We start from the raw sequence: 16,352 nt of genomic DNA on the forward strand, positions 1-16,352 counted from the left end.
TAATCTCTCAATTATGTAGTTTTCTTATCATTTAGAGTTTCAAACCATGATTTTAGTTGTTTCTCAGAAAAAAGTTATAGAGTTTAATAACTGAGTATTATTAACTTTAAAAATATTTATAATTATTAATGATACGTTGCACAAGCAATAAATCATGTATTAATATTTTATAGAAAATACGTACTCATATTTTTATTTAGTAAAGATCTCGCATTTTATTTCTCAGTTTTTAATATGAACAAACGTTAAAGTGGAGTACGTTTTAGTTATTTATTTATATATATATATATATATATATATATATATATATATCTAAATAAATAAAAAATTAGTTAGTTTGACTAAAGAATAACATCTCGTTTTAAAACACATTATCTTACTGTAAATTGTAAAAATACTTATTAGTTTTACTAACTATTGTTATGATTTGAATTTCGTTGTATATTATAAATAGACGGAACAAATAAAATTTATAATTACTGAAAAAGTTGCTTATATTTCTTTGAGTAAACAATAAATTTTATAAACTTTTAACTTAAAAAAATTATTCATTATGATTTATTGACAAAATTTAGTAGCTTCATCTAAGTAACAAGACAATCATGATCTTGAAAAAGTTACTCTAAATAACTTTTCCTTTCACTAATTAATAGCATATGAATTACGTTATAGTATAGTAAGATGCTTGTTTATGTAAGTTAGAAACAAGCGTCGCTCATTAATCAATTAGTACTAAATTATCTATTACAATATTACTTAAAAGATTGATAATACGAGAGAAGTTTAAAAGTTTATAAATATACCTAGCTCTAGATAAAGTATCATATACTTTAGTCAAAGTAACCTTTTTTTAGTTGGTTCAAATTGATTTTTTATTAAAAAAAAAATGTTATTGATCTATTACCGACGCTCTATTTTACCGACGAAATTCCAATTTTTTATGCATAATCGTTTTTATATACCTAATGCAGGATAAGCATGAATTATGCTTGACTCAGAATTGTCAATAAAATACTCGTCGGTAATAGATTTATTCGTTAAAATGTCAGGTCCTTAAGAAACACTTTTTGGCACACATATCCGTGTATCGGCAAAATCGGCAAAGAGCGTAAATCTATAAGTAAGCAAATACCATTCTAAAAATAAGACAACAAAGTAACACAAACACCCAACGATACAGTGTTGAGCGGACTGAGTGCGAGCAACGCCAATCAACCGACCGTCAGTCAACCAGGCGCCGTAGCAGCGGTGACGGCTAGTCCTTCTGTGGTAGCGCCTCCAGCTCCAACGCCTCCGGTCGCGAGTCATGCCTCGATGCCAGCCCAGCCGTCGCGGCCATCTTCCTTGGCAACAGCGGCACCGGTGAAAAAGCCACCGGTAATCCCGCCAGTTCAGCCGATCCAGCAACAACAACAACCGATTCCATCGAGTCAACCAATCACGACCACAGCTGCACCAGCCACGATAACGCCGACGATAGCTAGTATACCGCAGCAGCAGCAGCAGCAGCAGCAGCAGCATCAGCATCAGCCGCAACAACAGCAACAACAAGCCCCGTCGATAACGTCGCCGATCGTGCCGCAAACTGTCTCAGCTGCACCTGCAGTTGTTAGTTCCTTTCCCAGCGTAGCGACGTCTCTAACGCAACACGATGTGGTTTCTGGTGTTGTTGGCCAGCAGTCGGATTTGCTTCAGCCGTACAATGCTCTAGGTATTAATGGGTTCAGATCATTGAGGTTCTTTTGTTGGTTTGGCAGTTTCTGAATCGATAACGATAATAGATGCATGTTACAAATATATTGTCGACAAATAAGTATTTTAACAACTTACTTTTTACCAACGGTTAGATTTCTTATGTGCATCTATATTCGTTTTTCGATAAATAGGAATCGTTGATTGTCCTTATCGTTAACAAGTTTCTATGGTTGTCGTGAAATTTGCGCTTATAGAAAATACGTAGAGTCGATTCGTCTCTTAATCTCAATAGCATTACTACTGTCACATACATTTTTAAAAACACACAGTAAAGGAAAGATCATTGAACAGTGAAAGGAAGTTTAGGGGCATAGCAAGCAGGATATTTTTATGACCGTTCTATTGTTTTCTCCAGTATACTACTACTAATAATTTTAGCCTTGCATGGTGATATTTTTTTTTATTAATAACAGTAAATTTTGTGTCTTATAACATCACCAGTAATTAATCATTTTGATTTTTTTTTAAATTAACTTTAACTAATTTTTCAAAGATATTTAAAATAAATTAAAACTATAGATGGTCCTTCAAGTAAAAATAATATTTCTACAAGCGCAGATAGAAAAACGATAGCATTTAAACTTTTTAATGTAATTCTTTCATAATGGCGTACAACGATTACTATCAAAAGTAACGCTAAAACCGTGCATAAAAGCAGATGCGGGTGAAAAAGTATTTGGTCAAATTTTCGTTTGCATGAAAAAACTGATTATATAAAAGCAAAAAGTGATGTGCTGAAAAAAATGATTCAACTGCCCTAGTTTCGTAATTAAATTTATAAAGATTCAAAGCGAATCCTAGTAAATTTGACAGCGAAAGAATATATTAACTTTTTTAAAATAATGCATTGGGGACACATCACGTCGGCTTGTAGTATAGCGCTACAACAATAGTGTCTAAAAATCAATGGATCAGCTTGCCACTTTAATCATCTCTTCACTCGGCTACTTACCGCACGTTTTCTTATAAATATCATCAAAGTCAAATACGTTTTTGCCCATATCTGCTAACACCAAGCGAAATTCAGCCAAAAAATACACTCCTACACACCAAACCTAACTAAATGCTTTGTACCTTCCGCTTTCTTCGACAATGCGTCTACAGTATCAGCAGCGCCAACGACAACGCAATCAGCCCTGGAACAAACGCTAGCTTCTAATCTCTCGATGGTCAGCTCGAAAAAGGATCACCAACAGCAGCAGCAACAGCATCAGCAAGTGCCAATGAGTATTCACTCGTCAATGGCTCACCAAACGACTAACAACACGACCAGCGCCAGCATGAACCTCTTGACACCAGAGATGAAGAACGTGATGTCCAATCGAGGCGGCTTGAACCTCCCACCTAACATGTCTAATATATCCAATATGAATCTGCATCTCAGTCATCCTCTCGAGAGCATGCTGAACAGTCTTCAGCAGCAGCAACAGCAGCTTCATCATCAGCAACAACAACTGCATCAACAGCAGCAGCAACAGCAGCAGCAACAACAGCAACAACAGCAACAGCAGCATTCAAACGGCTTCTCAAATATGAAAAGACAGGACAATTCCCCGCCTAATATGTTGAACAATAACGGTATCGCAGGCTTGGGTGTGAACCTAAATATGGCTGGAATAGGTTCGATATTCGATCCCCATTCGTTGGTCATGCCCATGCAGATACCTCAGCTGCAGACGAAGTCCGATGATAAGACAGCCATGGCCATGGCTCAGCAGCAGATGCCTCAGAAGATAGATGGTAGGTGGAATCGCTGGAAGGAGAACTCTTTGTTTTCTTTTCTTACTTTCTTCTTCTTTCTATCTTGGACACTTCTTTATGCTTTTGCTTTGCTTTGCTTTCATCGAATTTCGCGCCATTATCGTACCATTTGCATTAAATTTTTACTATTCGGTTATTACTATTTTCATACATTGGCTTTCATTTTTTATATGCTTGAATGGAAATTCAATGTAAATTAATAATAATCGAGGGGATTTCACATATATTGTTTATCTGCAATCTTTTTTTTTTTGCTAGACAATAAATTAATTAATTAGTGGCTACTGTACCTGGCTACATTATATTAGACGATTAAGTTAAAATATTTTTTAATCAAGAGCATGTTTTTTCATTGATATTCTTATTTAATTCTATTAGGTTTATGTCTCTTGTTTTCCTTCCCCCATTGTAAATTAACTATGTTCTCACTGGCACTTGCACAAATTCACAATGTAATTAATGAACCATCACGCCGTACTAACACTCACTAATAAGCCACATCGTATTGTGCTCTAGCCGGAGCTTTTTTTGCAGAAATGACTGCTTTAGGAATACCCGGCCTGGGTAATCACTCCAGCTCCCAGGTGATGCCCGAGAAGAAGCAGACGACGCCTCCTGACTCCAAGAATTCCGCAGCTAATTTTGCCTCCGCCTTCAAAAGCAAGGTATGTAGTTTTACACATTTATTGTGTTGATTTTGATTTATAATGTTTTATAAGTAGCATCGCAACTTTTATGAGAATCTGCGAAAAAACCCTCAAGTGCAAATTCCATATCCAACGATGGACTTACAATTGATTTTTTTTATTGATTCTCTTAAATTGCTGCTGCTACATTCATGAAATGTTATATAATTTTATTTTTATTCAAGATGTGTGTCAACCGGAAATTAATCTCTATTCTGTTTTGTAAATGTTATTTATCAAAATGTTCAATTACAGACTGCGGAGCCAAACGTGAAGAACGCGTCCTCCTGGTCCTCGCTGGCGCAAGCCTCGAGTCCACCAACTGCTGCTGGCACTAGCACAAAGAGCGCTACGCGCGATACCTTCCAGGCTTTCAAGAAGCAAGCGAAGGAGAAACAAGATAGGGTAAGTAAAATATTTGTTCTCAAGGCAGCAATCAAGAATTTTGTTTAATATATGCCGCTGTTTATTGATCTCTCGATAAATAAGTGCGTCTATAATAATGAAATTGTAAATTATTCTTTTAGCAACGAGCCTTAATGGAGCAGCAAGAACAGCGCCGCCAAAAGGAAATGGAAGAACGCGCGAGGCGAGAAAACGAACGCAGGCGAGAGAAAGAAGAAGAGGATGCGATGGACAAGGTGCGCAAGCAGGTGACGGAGACGACGCCAGCAGTACCTGCAGCATCTTCGACACCTTCTTCCAGAGCCGAAGTTGTCAAGGCGACCGAAGTAGCAGAGACTAATAGTAGCAGTCCGAGCCAGTCGGCTAGCCAGGAGAAGGCCGCAGCTGAAAGGGAGAGACAGAGGCTACGGGAGCAAGAGAGGCGGCGACGAGAAGCGGTAAGTTTCTTGCATCTATGTTATTTGGCTTGTAATTTTTTGTTCCGAAAATTTTTTCCAATTTGTCGGTATTAAATTTTACTAATAACTTGTTTCTTATATCGAGTACTATAAACATCATAGACGGTAAAAACATCGGTAAATTCAAAAACATTTTCGGACTTTTAAATGAATGCAAGAAAGAATGAAGAAGTTCTCCATACAATATTTGCAATGTTAATAATTTTCTAAACTTCTGCATTCTTTCTGCCTAAATATATCTGGCTGATTTAGAAATGGACATTTATTTATATGATGCACGATACTTTTTCTAGATTTATATATTCAAGTTTTTGTTGCATTTTGTTTTTTTCTTAAAGGAAATATTTTTATTTTGCTTTTTAGTATGCTATTGAATTTATTTTAAATGAATGTCCAAATGTATGCATTGATATCAATTTGATAGAAGAAAACCTTTGTCTGATGATCTTGTTTGATTGCAATTTCTCTATTAATTAATTTTTGTAATGAAAACATATTTATTTATTTTATGTTTTTTATACATAATACGTCCTACTGATTGTGTGTTTTTGAACTCGAACAAGCTCATCAAATCAATGGTTTTCAAGACAATGTCAAGTGTTTATATCTCATGCAAAGCATCAGCGTTTACTGTTTAAAAAAGCCACATAAGATAAGTCCCATTTACCGGAAATAGCTAGATCGTGCCGTTACTCTACCGGTAGCCGCATTACTCTGCTCGGCAGCTGTTTCGGCACAGATGATCGAAGGCAACAAAGATAAACGCAACCCAAACCAAACAAAATTTTTCGAAGCCGGATCTACCATAGAATCGTGGTCTTGATTTATCGTTTCAGATGGCCGGCCAGATCGACATGAACATGCAAAGCGATTTGATGGCAGCCTTTGAGGAATCGCTGTAATGTTGCACTAAGCTGCTCGTTTGTTACTAAGTAAAAGTGACAAAATGGATCGGGAATGCATTCGTGAACCGAGAGAACAAACGAATGAAAGAAAAAGAAAGCGAGAGTCGACGATACCGGGCAGGACTTGGATGAGAAATGAAAAAAGAGCGCAGGACGAAAGAAAGATTCACGGCTTTCGTGAATTAAATAACATGAATTATAAACTATAGAACTCTCAGGAACACCCAAGAAGGTGAACCACGGAGTGAAACGTGTTAATATATATATATTGTCAAATAGTAGTTAAGTAAGAAGGACGCAAATGTGCGAGAGCACGACGATGCTAGGCAGAAAGGAGAAAGGAAAAGCGACATGCAATGATGATTTAAATTAAATTAATGAACTGGACGAGCAGCGTACAAGAGACACTATTATACACACTGCCGAGGCACGTCTGTCGTTTTTTTCTCTTCTCTTCTTTCCAGGCGCGAAGACGACGACGGCGACACGTCCGTCTTCTCGTCGATGACGCTCCGCACATCATTTGTGTAGCCTCAGAACGCCACCGGCTGCGACGCGATCGCTAGCTTGTTTTTTAAAAAAAAGGAAAGAACAGTGTGCGCGTGTGCTATATAATAATCGAAAGACGGACACTTAAATGTGACACTAGTATGCGAGAAGTGGACAGAGAAATAAATGAAGATGGTTCATTGATATATACTTACGAGAATACCTCGGTATGAAGCGCTATATAGAGAATACACACTTGACTACATTGTGTAACTGTTTTACGATTTTTCCGGTTTTCATAAGTTTGTACTTTATGTAAATTTGAAGAGAGAAATGAGTAAGAAAATATAATAATAACTATGAAAATAAAATAATAATAATGATAATGAATACCATTGTGTTTTTTCGCGAGTCTGTGTGCGTGGGTATGTATACCGTGTTCGAGAGCCTGAAGATGGTAGAGAGAAAGATTAAATACAGAAGCATGATAGTGAAAGCGGGGAAATAAGCGTATTGGATGCGCAAGAGTTGTGTACATTTAGTTAAGTTTTATATTTTTCCACATTTCAGTCATTGATCGTTATTAGGATTATATATATATTATATATTTACATAGATAGTTTCTGCCAATAATTACCCATTAATACAAATCGATTAACTCTTAACGTTTCAACAACAGCAACAAAACATTGATAATTTTGAATCGCGTTTTTGGTTGTATCTTGTAAAACGGCGCGACGCAATGAGTCGTGTAGGGACTAGTTGATCGGGTCGGCGAAAAAATCTTTACGCTAAATGATTAAAGATATTACTGTGAGAGGAGGGAAAAGGGCACACATCCGGCGCCGAGGAATGTCTTATTGATCACGAATTTCACGTGACGAAGGTTGTACACTTTCGACAGGGATGTGAAAGTCAAGGTTTTTCTTTTGACTTTACCGACTGAACATTGTTGCGCTAAAAATTAATGTTTTTTCTATTTACGTATGCCTTACCTTAAGTTATTGTGCGAATTTTCATGTTTGCGTGCTTTTTACCTTCTACCCAATTTTCTTGCAATTATTTATGTGTTTCGAAGTTTGAGAGCTGAGCTTGTATCGCTTTGCCGTAATCGAAGCCTCTCAACTTTGAGAGTTGTATTATACATAACATGTATAGATAATTGAATAAATAGAAAAAAATATTAATTACTAGCTTAATACTGCTAAGTGGGTAACGCTAGATTTTTTATACAGCTTTGACATCCCGTTTAAAAGATAAAAAGAAGAAAAAATAAAATCGTCAATTATTATGAATATAGTGGTAAAGAATATTAAAAAAGTAAAAAAAAAAACAAATAAACGATAGTGCGAAATAATTAAACGATCTCTCGTCCTAACCAGTAATAATAAATATTAAAAATCAGACGTGTGTTAAATAATAATAATATTTAAGAATTATGGAAGAAAAACAAAAAATAGGTGTATCTATTTCCTATAGGGTGCGATCATCGAAGAGACTCATGATGATAAAAGACTCGACTGCAGCCAAATAAGCGTAAGAGCCCTTATTTCAAATGTATGCTCAACAACGTTAAACAAATAAAATCAATCGTGGTTTGGCATGTGACGATGAGATTGCTTCATCACAGTAGTTGATCGGCGGTTCGTCAACTTACTTGGAGAAGCAGGCATATCACAGTCCAACTTGCGTATTGATAATCGGCTTAAATGCTTTCGATCTTGCAATGGACGTAAACATTAACCACTTATTTCTTTTCGTAAGAAGAAATGCAAGAGAAGTACAAACGTCGAACGGAGATGATATTGTTCATTAAAACTCATCGGTATTGTAAATTTTTGGGTAAAGTATCTCGATGGGAATATAACATAGCTCTGAAAACTTTAAGGAGAGAGACATTTATCTTTTAGGGAATCTAAATCAATACATTAAGGTGTAGTGCGATTTTATTTTGTGAAATTTAGGGAATGAATTTGTGCGAATATGGTGGATGATATTTTTTGTTGCACAAAAAATTTACTAAGATCGCTGCTTTGCCATCAAATTTTTCGAGAGAAAGTGTCGTTACGCCGCTCATTTTTGTAACTATAGGTAGAAGTTATTAGAAGTCATTTTTCCTGAATTTGTTATCATTGTTTCTGTGTCTACGATTTTTTTCGCTCGGAGCTTACAATTTGTACAAATCTAGTTGGTTTAATATGTAAAAGAGTTTTTACAAAAATCCAGCAATGAAGAGTGCTGCAATTTTTTGTCGTATAAATGAAGCTTCCTTTCGTAATTTATAATCAGAACTAATTGCAGAAAGTAGAAATTATAAGTATGACACGTGAATGATTAATCAATTTATTGATTAGAAACATGAAAACTAAACTATGTATAATGTAGGTACAAAATGGCGTCGAAGTGGCGTTCCTTTGAGTTTCAAATGAAAAAACGATTAAATTGAAAAAAAAAAATTAAATTAAAAGAAAAATCAAAAGTTTCCGTCAATGCCCGTCGAGCCTTTCTCAAAGAGAGTTTAACGATGCGTTGCATGTTGAATTTAGTCTGTACACGAAGGTATTGCGTCGTCTTTTTCGCTTATTGATTCGATATGTTGTGTTGATATGACAAATATATGTTGTAATAAGCGATATATATTATATATATACTCTTGAAACTTTCTTCGACGCGACGAGAGAAAATCATGTGAAAAGGGGGGATGGAAAGGAGAGGCGCGCGCATAAGAAATCGATAAAGAATAATATAATTATTATATTTCTAGGCGTACATGAAAAAAAGTCAACGTTAACGCTTAGCATAATTAAAAGCTCTTGTGTGTGCGTGCGTCCTTGCGTTTTAATCAATAATGTGAATCCACGACGCAGTGATGTCTGTCAAATTTTCTCGGCGTTCACACTTTTGTAGTGCTCAATGTGATATCTATTTTTATATATGTAAAACATTTTTTTAAAGCTATTCCAAACGTTATGCAATATGCGACGATCAATCATATTTTTGTACAAGAACGCATATGTTAGAATTTCTAGATAGGCTCGCATATCCAACACCAATTTTGAATGGTACGCTAATTATATACGAGCTTTATGGACATCTTCTCACACGGCGTTGAGAAGATCGGGATCGGGAACAGAAGATCGGGCCTATCTAGAAGGTCATTGCTCATCTTTTCATTAAATGCATCTATAGTAATCGACGGTCCATCAATAGCTATATGTCGTTTTCGTTACAATATATAGTAGTATTACGCAAGTGTAATGAACGAGTAAAATAGTCATTCATACAGTCGTCGATGGAGTCACTGATTTCACAACGTTCTTCTTTTCTTTGTATATTGTCTCGAAAAGCGTCGTGCAATTTTGGTGCAAATCATTGTCCATCAGACATTATAACGAAAACCACAGGGAAAATCCATAGAGAAGCGTACAAGGATTGTTTCTTTACTCTTATGAAGAACGAAATTTTCGTTAAGAGTATCCTAGTAATTTTAAAATTGTTACTTTACATTTGAGATTTATAATTGTGTATTATATGAGAATGTAGAATTTGTTATAAAAAAAATTTACCTCACATTCCATGCAGATTTAATAAAACATTTTATCTTAATTACTTCCTTGTTTACTACACGAAAAATTGAAAAAAATTATTTTAAGATGGTATATTGTTTTTATTTAATGTGTAATGAAAGAAAAGAAACTTAATTTTTACTCGATCAAAAAATACATTATTCTACATGTAAGTATTGTGCAAAGATAAATTACTGTAGTCGAAAAAGCACTACTACGAATAGATTTTTTTTATTTTTTAGAAACTGGTATTCATATGTGCAATAATTATACAAAGTAAGAAATTAGTCAAAAGAAAAGATCACAAGCCAAATGAAAAGTAAACAAATGAAGAGCAAACTGAATGGAGCGTTGCTTTCGTTCTGTTACGTCATGTTACTAAAAGTTTTGGGCTTGTTCATATAAGAAAGAAAGTAAAGTAACAATTTTAAACGTCTAGAAGTACCTTTTCGACGATATCGTTCGGATGAGTAAAAAAAACTTTCAAGTACTTAAACAACGGAAACACTTCTCCGGTATAGGTCGGATATCATAGATTTGCCAACCGAACAGATATTTTATAGACTCGAACACGAGAGCGAACGTTATTCATCCTCGTTTCCTACTGCTCTCCCTTGTGTAAACGTTAATTTGTTCGCCAAGCGCACGTGGGACTACTGTCGAAAGGTTTCATCGACAGCTATTATTGATACATATATATTTTAGATGTGCCTGATTCTGCTTTTCTCCGCGTGCAGCTTTGCGGATTATATCTGTCGTCGACGTGTTGTGAGGAAAATATTGTAATTACGGTATAAAAAAAAGGATAAAACTTGTATATAAAAAACGTTTTTTGTTACCTTCAGTATGTTTTTATTGGACTATGAGTAACAATTATCCATTAATAAATGCAAACGTATACGTTAAAACTATCTATCGATTTTGATTATTTTCATTTCATTGTCTCCCTTTACACTTTTGTTTAAATGATCTTATTTTTTGATATTCAAACGCAATCAGCAATACACGATGACGTTCGTGCGCTATGCGATGTATGACAACCATTCATTATAACGCGAGATCGAAAAGAAACGTAACAAATTGCATGCATCGTATGACCGGCTCAGTCGATATATGAAAGCAAACGTAGACGTAGATTTGCGCGAACGAAAAATGGACCCTCGACTTTTAAACTATACATACCGGTAATAAAAAGGACACATCAATGAGATCGTCGACTTTTTCGGGGCGAAAAGGTCGTAAAACCAAGATTTTCAGACGGAAAAATGTAAATGTCGTATAGGTATATATCATGATATTGTATAAACACGTGAATTGTAAATACGAGAGTCAAGGTTGATTTGATGAAAGAGGTATAAATCGTTTGGCAGCCACTTCATATGTAGAATGCAGATATTTCTATGTATATCAAAACAAAATAAAAAAGTGAATGACTTTGTATAGTTATGCAGAGAAAAATTTCAAAAAAATAGTGGGGATGAGAATCAAGCGCAAATTTAGACACACTGATACACCTCTATGTATGTGATAAGGGTTTGTAATGTTGTATTGAAAAAAAAGGAGGCCGATAGATGTGGGGAGAGAAGATCATGTAGTAGATCTCAGCCTAAGTTTAGATTTAAATAAAAATGGTAATGAAAACGAAGGGGAGGAAAAAAAAATATATATATTATAAAGATGAAATATATATATACTAGATAGCCACACTATGTATAACTTCGTAAGTAACACCAAAACCACTCCGCTGTATTAAATAACGACAAAAATAATAAATAAAAGTAATTTTTTATATAAGTTTGAAAACCATCATGGGCACACATCATCTTCAATGGCACGTGAATTTTATCAGACTTAATATTAATTATTAAAAAAAATAATAAATAAATAAAAATACTACTAATAACAAGAAACGTTTAATTAAAAAAAAACATGGTTGTATATAAATAATAATTGAATTTAAATAAATGGATTAAAAATAAAGTGATGCTTTGATGTTGTTAAGTAGAAGGATGATTCTTCACTTTTTTATTCACTTTCTCTCATTTGCTGTGCAAGTGATGTATGGATCCCTTTATTTTACTTATTAGTTATGCTTTTTTTATTCTGTTCCTTTATTTTTGTAATTTTTATTAGTCATGAGAAATTCAAAACGAATTAAGTAACTATTCGTTGCTTTGAACGAAATATTGACGTTAAAAGAAAAAAGCAATATTTGATTATTATACAACATTTATTACAATTTTACGAAATTTAAATTATTCGTTTAATAAATATACTTCTTTTATATCTATTTCTTTTTAACGATAAAGTAAGTGATTGCAACCATTATCAGGAGTTGCAGTGTCGGTAGTACAAAGCTAAAAATATTTGCGCTTGACCGATCGTTTAGAATATAAATAAAAAAAATTACTAAGTGGCGTGTAGTGGAATTATTTCTTTAAATGTTTATTGTTAGAACTAGATGAAAAAAAACAATGTTGTTTATTGATAAATCTCGATATAAGCTAATATAATCCAGAGTTTGAGCAATAATTCGATTTTACACGCGTCGATCGTTTCTCTGTTTCTTTATTTCGAGAGCAATCGACGACTATATATTCGTAAAAAAAAAAAAAAAAAAATAATGAATAAACAAATATTCGTCTCCCCGATAGTCGATGTTATATATGTATGCAATCCTTTTTCTTGGCAACATCGAAGCAATTCAGCTACTTAAACGAAAAAAAAATTAAATAAAAAGTAAACTACGTTCGTTCGTCGTAAATTAAAACTACCGAGTAATAAGTGAATTAACGTCATTAACATAAACGTTTAAAACTAATCGAAAAGGCTATACACATAATGGGGTGTTGCTCTGTACACAAGTTAACTAATCGTAATAAACGTATAAAGAAGAAAAAGATATCAAAAAAAAATTTTACGAACAAAAGAACGTGTACCACACCCATCCCTAAGAAAAAAAACACTACGATTTGCGGTTTTTGCATGTTGCATTACGAAAATATATATATATGGCGTGCGGTCGATGACATGTAATTGTGAAAGATAATCCGAGAAGAGAATATTATATATCGAGTGTGTGAGTGTAAAGAATTATTATTATTATTATATAGAGATGAGAGAAGAGAAAAATTCTATGAGAGGTACGCGCGAAATTTTCGTATGTCTGTCGTTCTTTCCTATATATAAGTTATGAGTCAGATATAGCGCAGAGAGAAAGGGGAGAGAAAGAAAAATATAAAAGGCGAAGCATATGGCGTGAGCGAAACTTTGTGTATACTATTATTATAATTATGATTATAATTATTATTATTACCGTAAGATAATGCTTATTACATATTATCGTATATATTATTATAATCTTCAAAAATATGCTTATTATCCTAAGATTGAATTATTATTAATAACTACTTGAAAGTATATTCACTGCAGTTGTGCTTTTTTCTCCCTTTTCCAGTACTATTCGATCCTAATCCTCAAGTATTTACGTTTTCTATAAATTATTGAATATGGTATGTTATTTTTGTTAATTTTCAAAACTTGATTATGTTTTTATTAAATTTTTAAATTTTTACTGCGAAAAATTTAAACAACTTTCATCTTATAAATTGTGCAGTATCATTTTTTATGTTGTTCTTTGAACCGTTGATACTCTTTTAGCCTTAGAGCTTGGATCCTGATGAAACCACCAGCATCTTCAGGTTGGAAATCGCCTTTGGAGTCCATCGATACCAGCCCTTCGTTGTATAGAGAGACGTCACTTTTCCTTGCCACAATGGACACTGCGATAATTTGTTCTTTTAATAAAACTAGTTTTCACAAAATAATTATTTAGATTTCAAAGTTTTACTAACCACTGCCTTTGTAAAGTCGCACAATAACTGACCCAGTTACGTATTTTTGCGTCAAGGCGATGCTTTCTCTGGCAAAGTCACATTCAGGCGAGAACCACAAGCCTATACAAAGTCGAATCATTTAATAACCGTATGCAAACACTTCTCTTGAAATTTAATCTACTACCACTTTACTAACCGTTGTAAACGTAATCGGACATTTTATCAGCCAAGTAGGACTTGAGCCTCAAGACTTCTTTGTCCAGTAAGTAGACCTCCAGATCTTGGTGAGCTTCGTGAACGATTTTGGCTCCGGGTGACTCGTAAATTCCTCGCGACTAAATTTTGCAAAACACAAAGGTTAAAATGCCGTCGATCCAAAAAGTCAAATTAGCGACTTTCAATGGAGTTTTACCTTCAGACCGATGAATCGATTCTCAACGATGTCAATCCTTCCGATTCCGTGCTCTCCACCCACGTTGTTGAGGAACTCTATGATGGCCAGCGGCGATTTGTACACTTGATGCGTGTGCAAATTTTCAACAAACGTCGGATATCCCTTGCCGAAGTAAATCTCGACGTCCAGTGGTTCATCAGGAGCATCTTGTGGATTGTTCGTCATCTTGCACAGGTCACTTGGAGCTTGGTTGGCTGGATTCTCCAGAACTCCAGATTCGTAGCTGTGATTTGTGAGAATTCGCGTTTTTATTTTAAGTCGGCGATTTTTCTTTAAATAAAAGCTAGTGTTAAGCATATGAACCCAACCTTATGTGCAAAAGGTTAGCATCCGTGCTCCAAGGCTCCTTTGGAGTTGCAGAGACAGGGATCTTGTTCTTCTTGGCGTATTCCAGAAGATCTGGACGACCTTGGAATCGGTTGAAAAATTCCGGCTCTCGCCAGGGTGCTAGAATCTAACATCGACTAGTCAGTACACCGTAGAGTTGTCATCATCTGATGCATACGATCAAGGCTCAATCTCTAGATCAACGATGATTGCAGCTCTTTTGAAGAGCCTCACCTGAACAGCTGGCAGAAGAGTGTAGCAGCTGAGCTCGAATCGAACCTGATCGTTACCCTTACCGGTAGCTCCGTGTGAGATGGTCATCGCATTTTCGCTACGAGCTGCCCTTATCAGACCCTCGCTGATGCAGGGTCGTGCCAGAGACGTGCCCAGAAGGTACCTGCCTTCGTAAAGAAGACCTGAACGAACTGCTGGCCATACGTACGACGTGACGAATGCCTCTCTGAGGTCTTCGATTATTACCTTTTGTGAGGTTCAAGATTTTTTTATTACTTGTACTTATTTCATCATTGACGAGTATTCGCGCAGCTTAGAACGATATTCATACGCATATTCTATACTTTATCTTTTCAATTCACTATACAATCGTGAGATAATGCGTAGCTTAATTATTTGATCTATAATTTCAACACGGTTCAATAACTTTATCGCTTGATGAAATACATTTAATTTGAAAAGTGAGGTTCAACTAAACTTTTAAAAAATAGCTTTTCATTTTCTGTCTTACCTTTTTGGCACCGATGCTGAGGGCCTTCTCACGCGCAGCTTCGAAATCCTCATCTTGGCCGATGTTTGCCTAAGCCAATATGTAACCAACTCAACTCAAAGAAATCATACGGAAGTAATAATCCAAAGAAAAAATGGAAAAAGAACACAGTACCACGTATGCGATGACATCGTAGCCTTTCTCAATGAGCCAGAGCAGAATACAGGAAGTATCTAGGCCTCCACTATAGGCAAGAATAACCTTTTTTCTCTCCTCCTCCATTGTCGACTTGACAAATTGTCTGACAAGTGTAGAATTAACTGGCATCGCATCCGACTGCGATAATAGTAAGCGTATAACAGCGCGTGTGACCTATTTACGAGAGATTCGATAACCTCATCGTAATCGCGATTGCAATAAACAGGAAAGAATCTCGAGTATAAGGTAATCGTTCTTTGCGCGGGTCGTCTTTATATTGTTCGTCTTTTGATTTTTTAAGTGTTTATATATTACTACCGTAAGTGTATCTCCGTTGAATATCGTGAGATTTACTTACCTTTCGATGAAAGTAAAAAGTACGTAAATAAATAATAACTCAACTCACAAAGTCAATACAGAGACTGCAACGGTTACTTTTTGTCTATAATAATTTATTAATAAAGTTAAGGTGTACAATAAAACCAAAGCAGACTCAAGAAAATTAAAAAAGCTAGTGGACTTGTCATGATTCACGTTTTAATACACAAGCGCGTAGAAGTCTCGATAAATTATAAAACTTCGTCTTACACAAATACATTAAAAAATTAAAAAATACTTGCAAAAGGAAGCTAGTTGTATACAGTAAATGTCATTCCTTAGGCAATAAATACAAGTATAATACTCATGAAAAAATAATATCGATCCGTCGTTAATAACAGTAATAAAAGCGAAACATTGTACAACAAAGACATTTACTCTACACTCGTTATATTCCTCTGGAAGTCGAC

The 16,352-nt window shown here is 35.0% G+C and overlaps 2 protein-coding genes across 30 annotated transcripts in view; one reads left to right on the forward strand and one right to left on the reverse strand.

Annotated features, from left to right (window-relative positions):
• Window positions 1-12,646, forward strand: part of LOC100119446 (bromodomain-containing protein 3) — a 39,344-nt gene extending 26,698 nt beyond the window's left edge. For 26 of the 29 annotated variants that reach the window (XM_032596903.1, XM_031924506.2, XM_032596913.1 and 23 more), the window contains 6 exons: window positions 1,181-1,711; window positions 2,860-3,495; window positions 4,033-4,181; window positions 4,458-4,607; window positions 4,730-5,044; window positions 5,902-12,646. In XM_032596903.1, the coding sequence (XP_032452794.1) occupies window positions 1,181-1,711; window positions 2,860-3,495; window positions 4,033-4,181; window positions 4,458-4,607; window positions 4,730-5,044; window positions 5,902-5,967 (1,847 nt within the window). In that variant the 3' untranslated portion in view covers window positions 5,968-12,646. The remainder of the gene's footprint in view (window positions 1-1,180; window positions 1,712-2,859; window positions 3,496-4,032; window positions 4,182-4,457; window positions 4,608-4,729; window positions 5,045-5,901) is intronic. The other 3 variants (XM_031924507.2, XM_031924513.2, XM_031924514.2) reach the window with 3 other exon arrangements.
• Window positions 11,805-16,342, reverse strand: LOC100119510 (argininosuccinate synthase). The gene is made up of 8 exons (XM_001603223.6): window positions 15,541-16,342; window positions 15,388-15,456; window positions 14,877-15,122; window positions 14,624-14,769; window positions 14,274-14,538; window positions 14,058-14,196; window positions 13,880-13,981; window positions 11,805-13,807 (listed from the first exon to the last, which is right to left on the reverse strand). Exons 1-8 carry the CDS (start codon window positions 15,691-15,693, stop codon window positions 13,644-13,646), a joined length of 1,284 nt encoding a protein of 427 aa, XP_001603273.3. The 5' UTR covers window positions 15,694-16,342; the 3' UTR covers window positions 11,805-13,643.
• Window positions 16,343-16,352: the final 10 nt, after the last annotated feature.

Source organism: Nasonia vitripennis, chromosome 2, assembly GCF_009193385.2.
Source record: "Nasonia vitripennis strain AsymCx chromosome 2, Nvit_psr_1.1, whole genome shotgun sequence".
In the NCBI taxonomy this organism is placed as follows: domain Eukaryota; kingdom Metazoa; phylum Arthropoda; class Insecta; order Hymenoptera; family Pteromalidae; genus Nasonia; species Nasonia vitripennis.

Bases quoted from the DNA above. Each gene is read 5' to 3' on its own strand.
- LOC100119510 (XM_001603223.6), bottom strand. From the start codon at position 15,693: ATGCCAGTTAATTCTACACTTGTCAGACAATTTGTCAAGTCGACAATG. The intron at 15,457-15,540 runs GTACTGTGTTCT...ATATTGGCTTAG, and splicing joins ACGATGTCATCGCATACGTG to GCAAACATCGGCCAAGATGA. The intron at 14,197-14,273 runs GTAAAACTCCAT...TGCAAAATTTAG, and splicing joins ATCGATTCATCGGTCTGAAG to TCGCGAGGAATTTACGAGTC.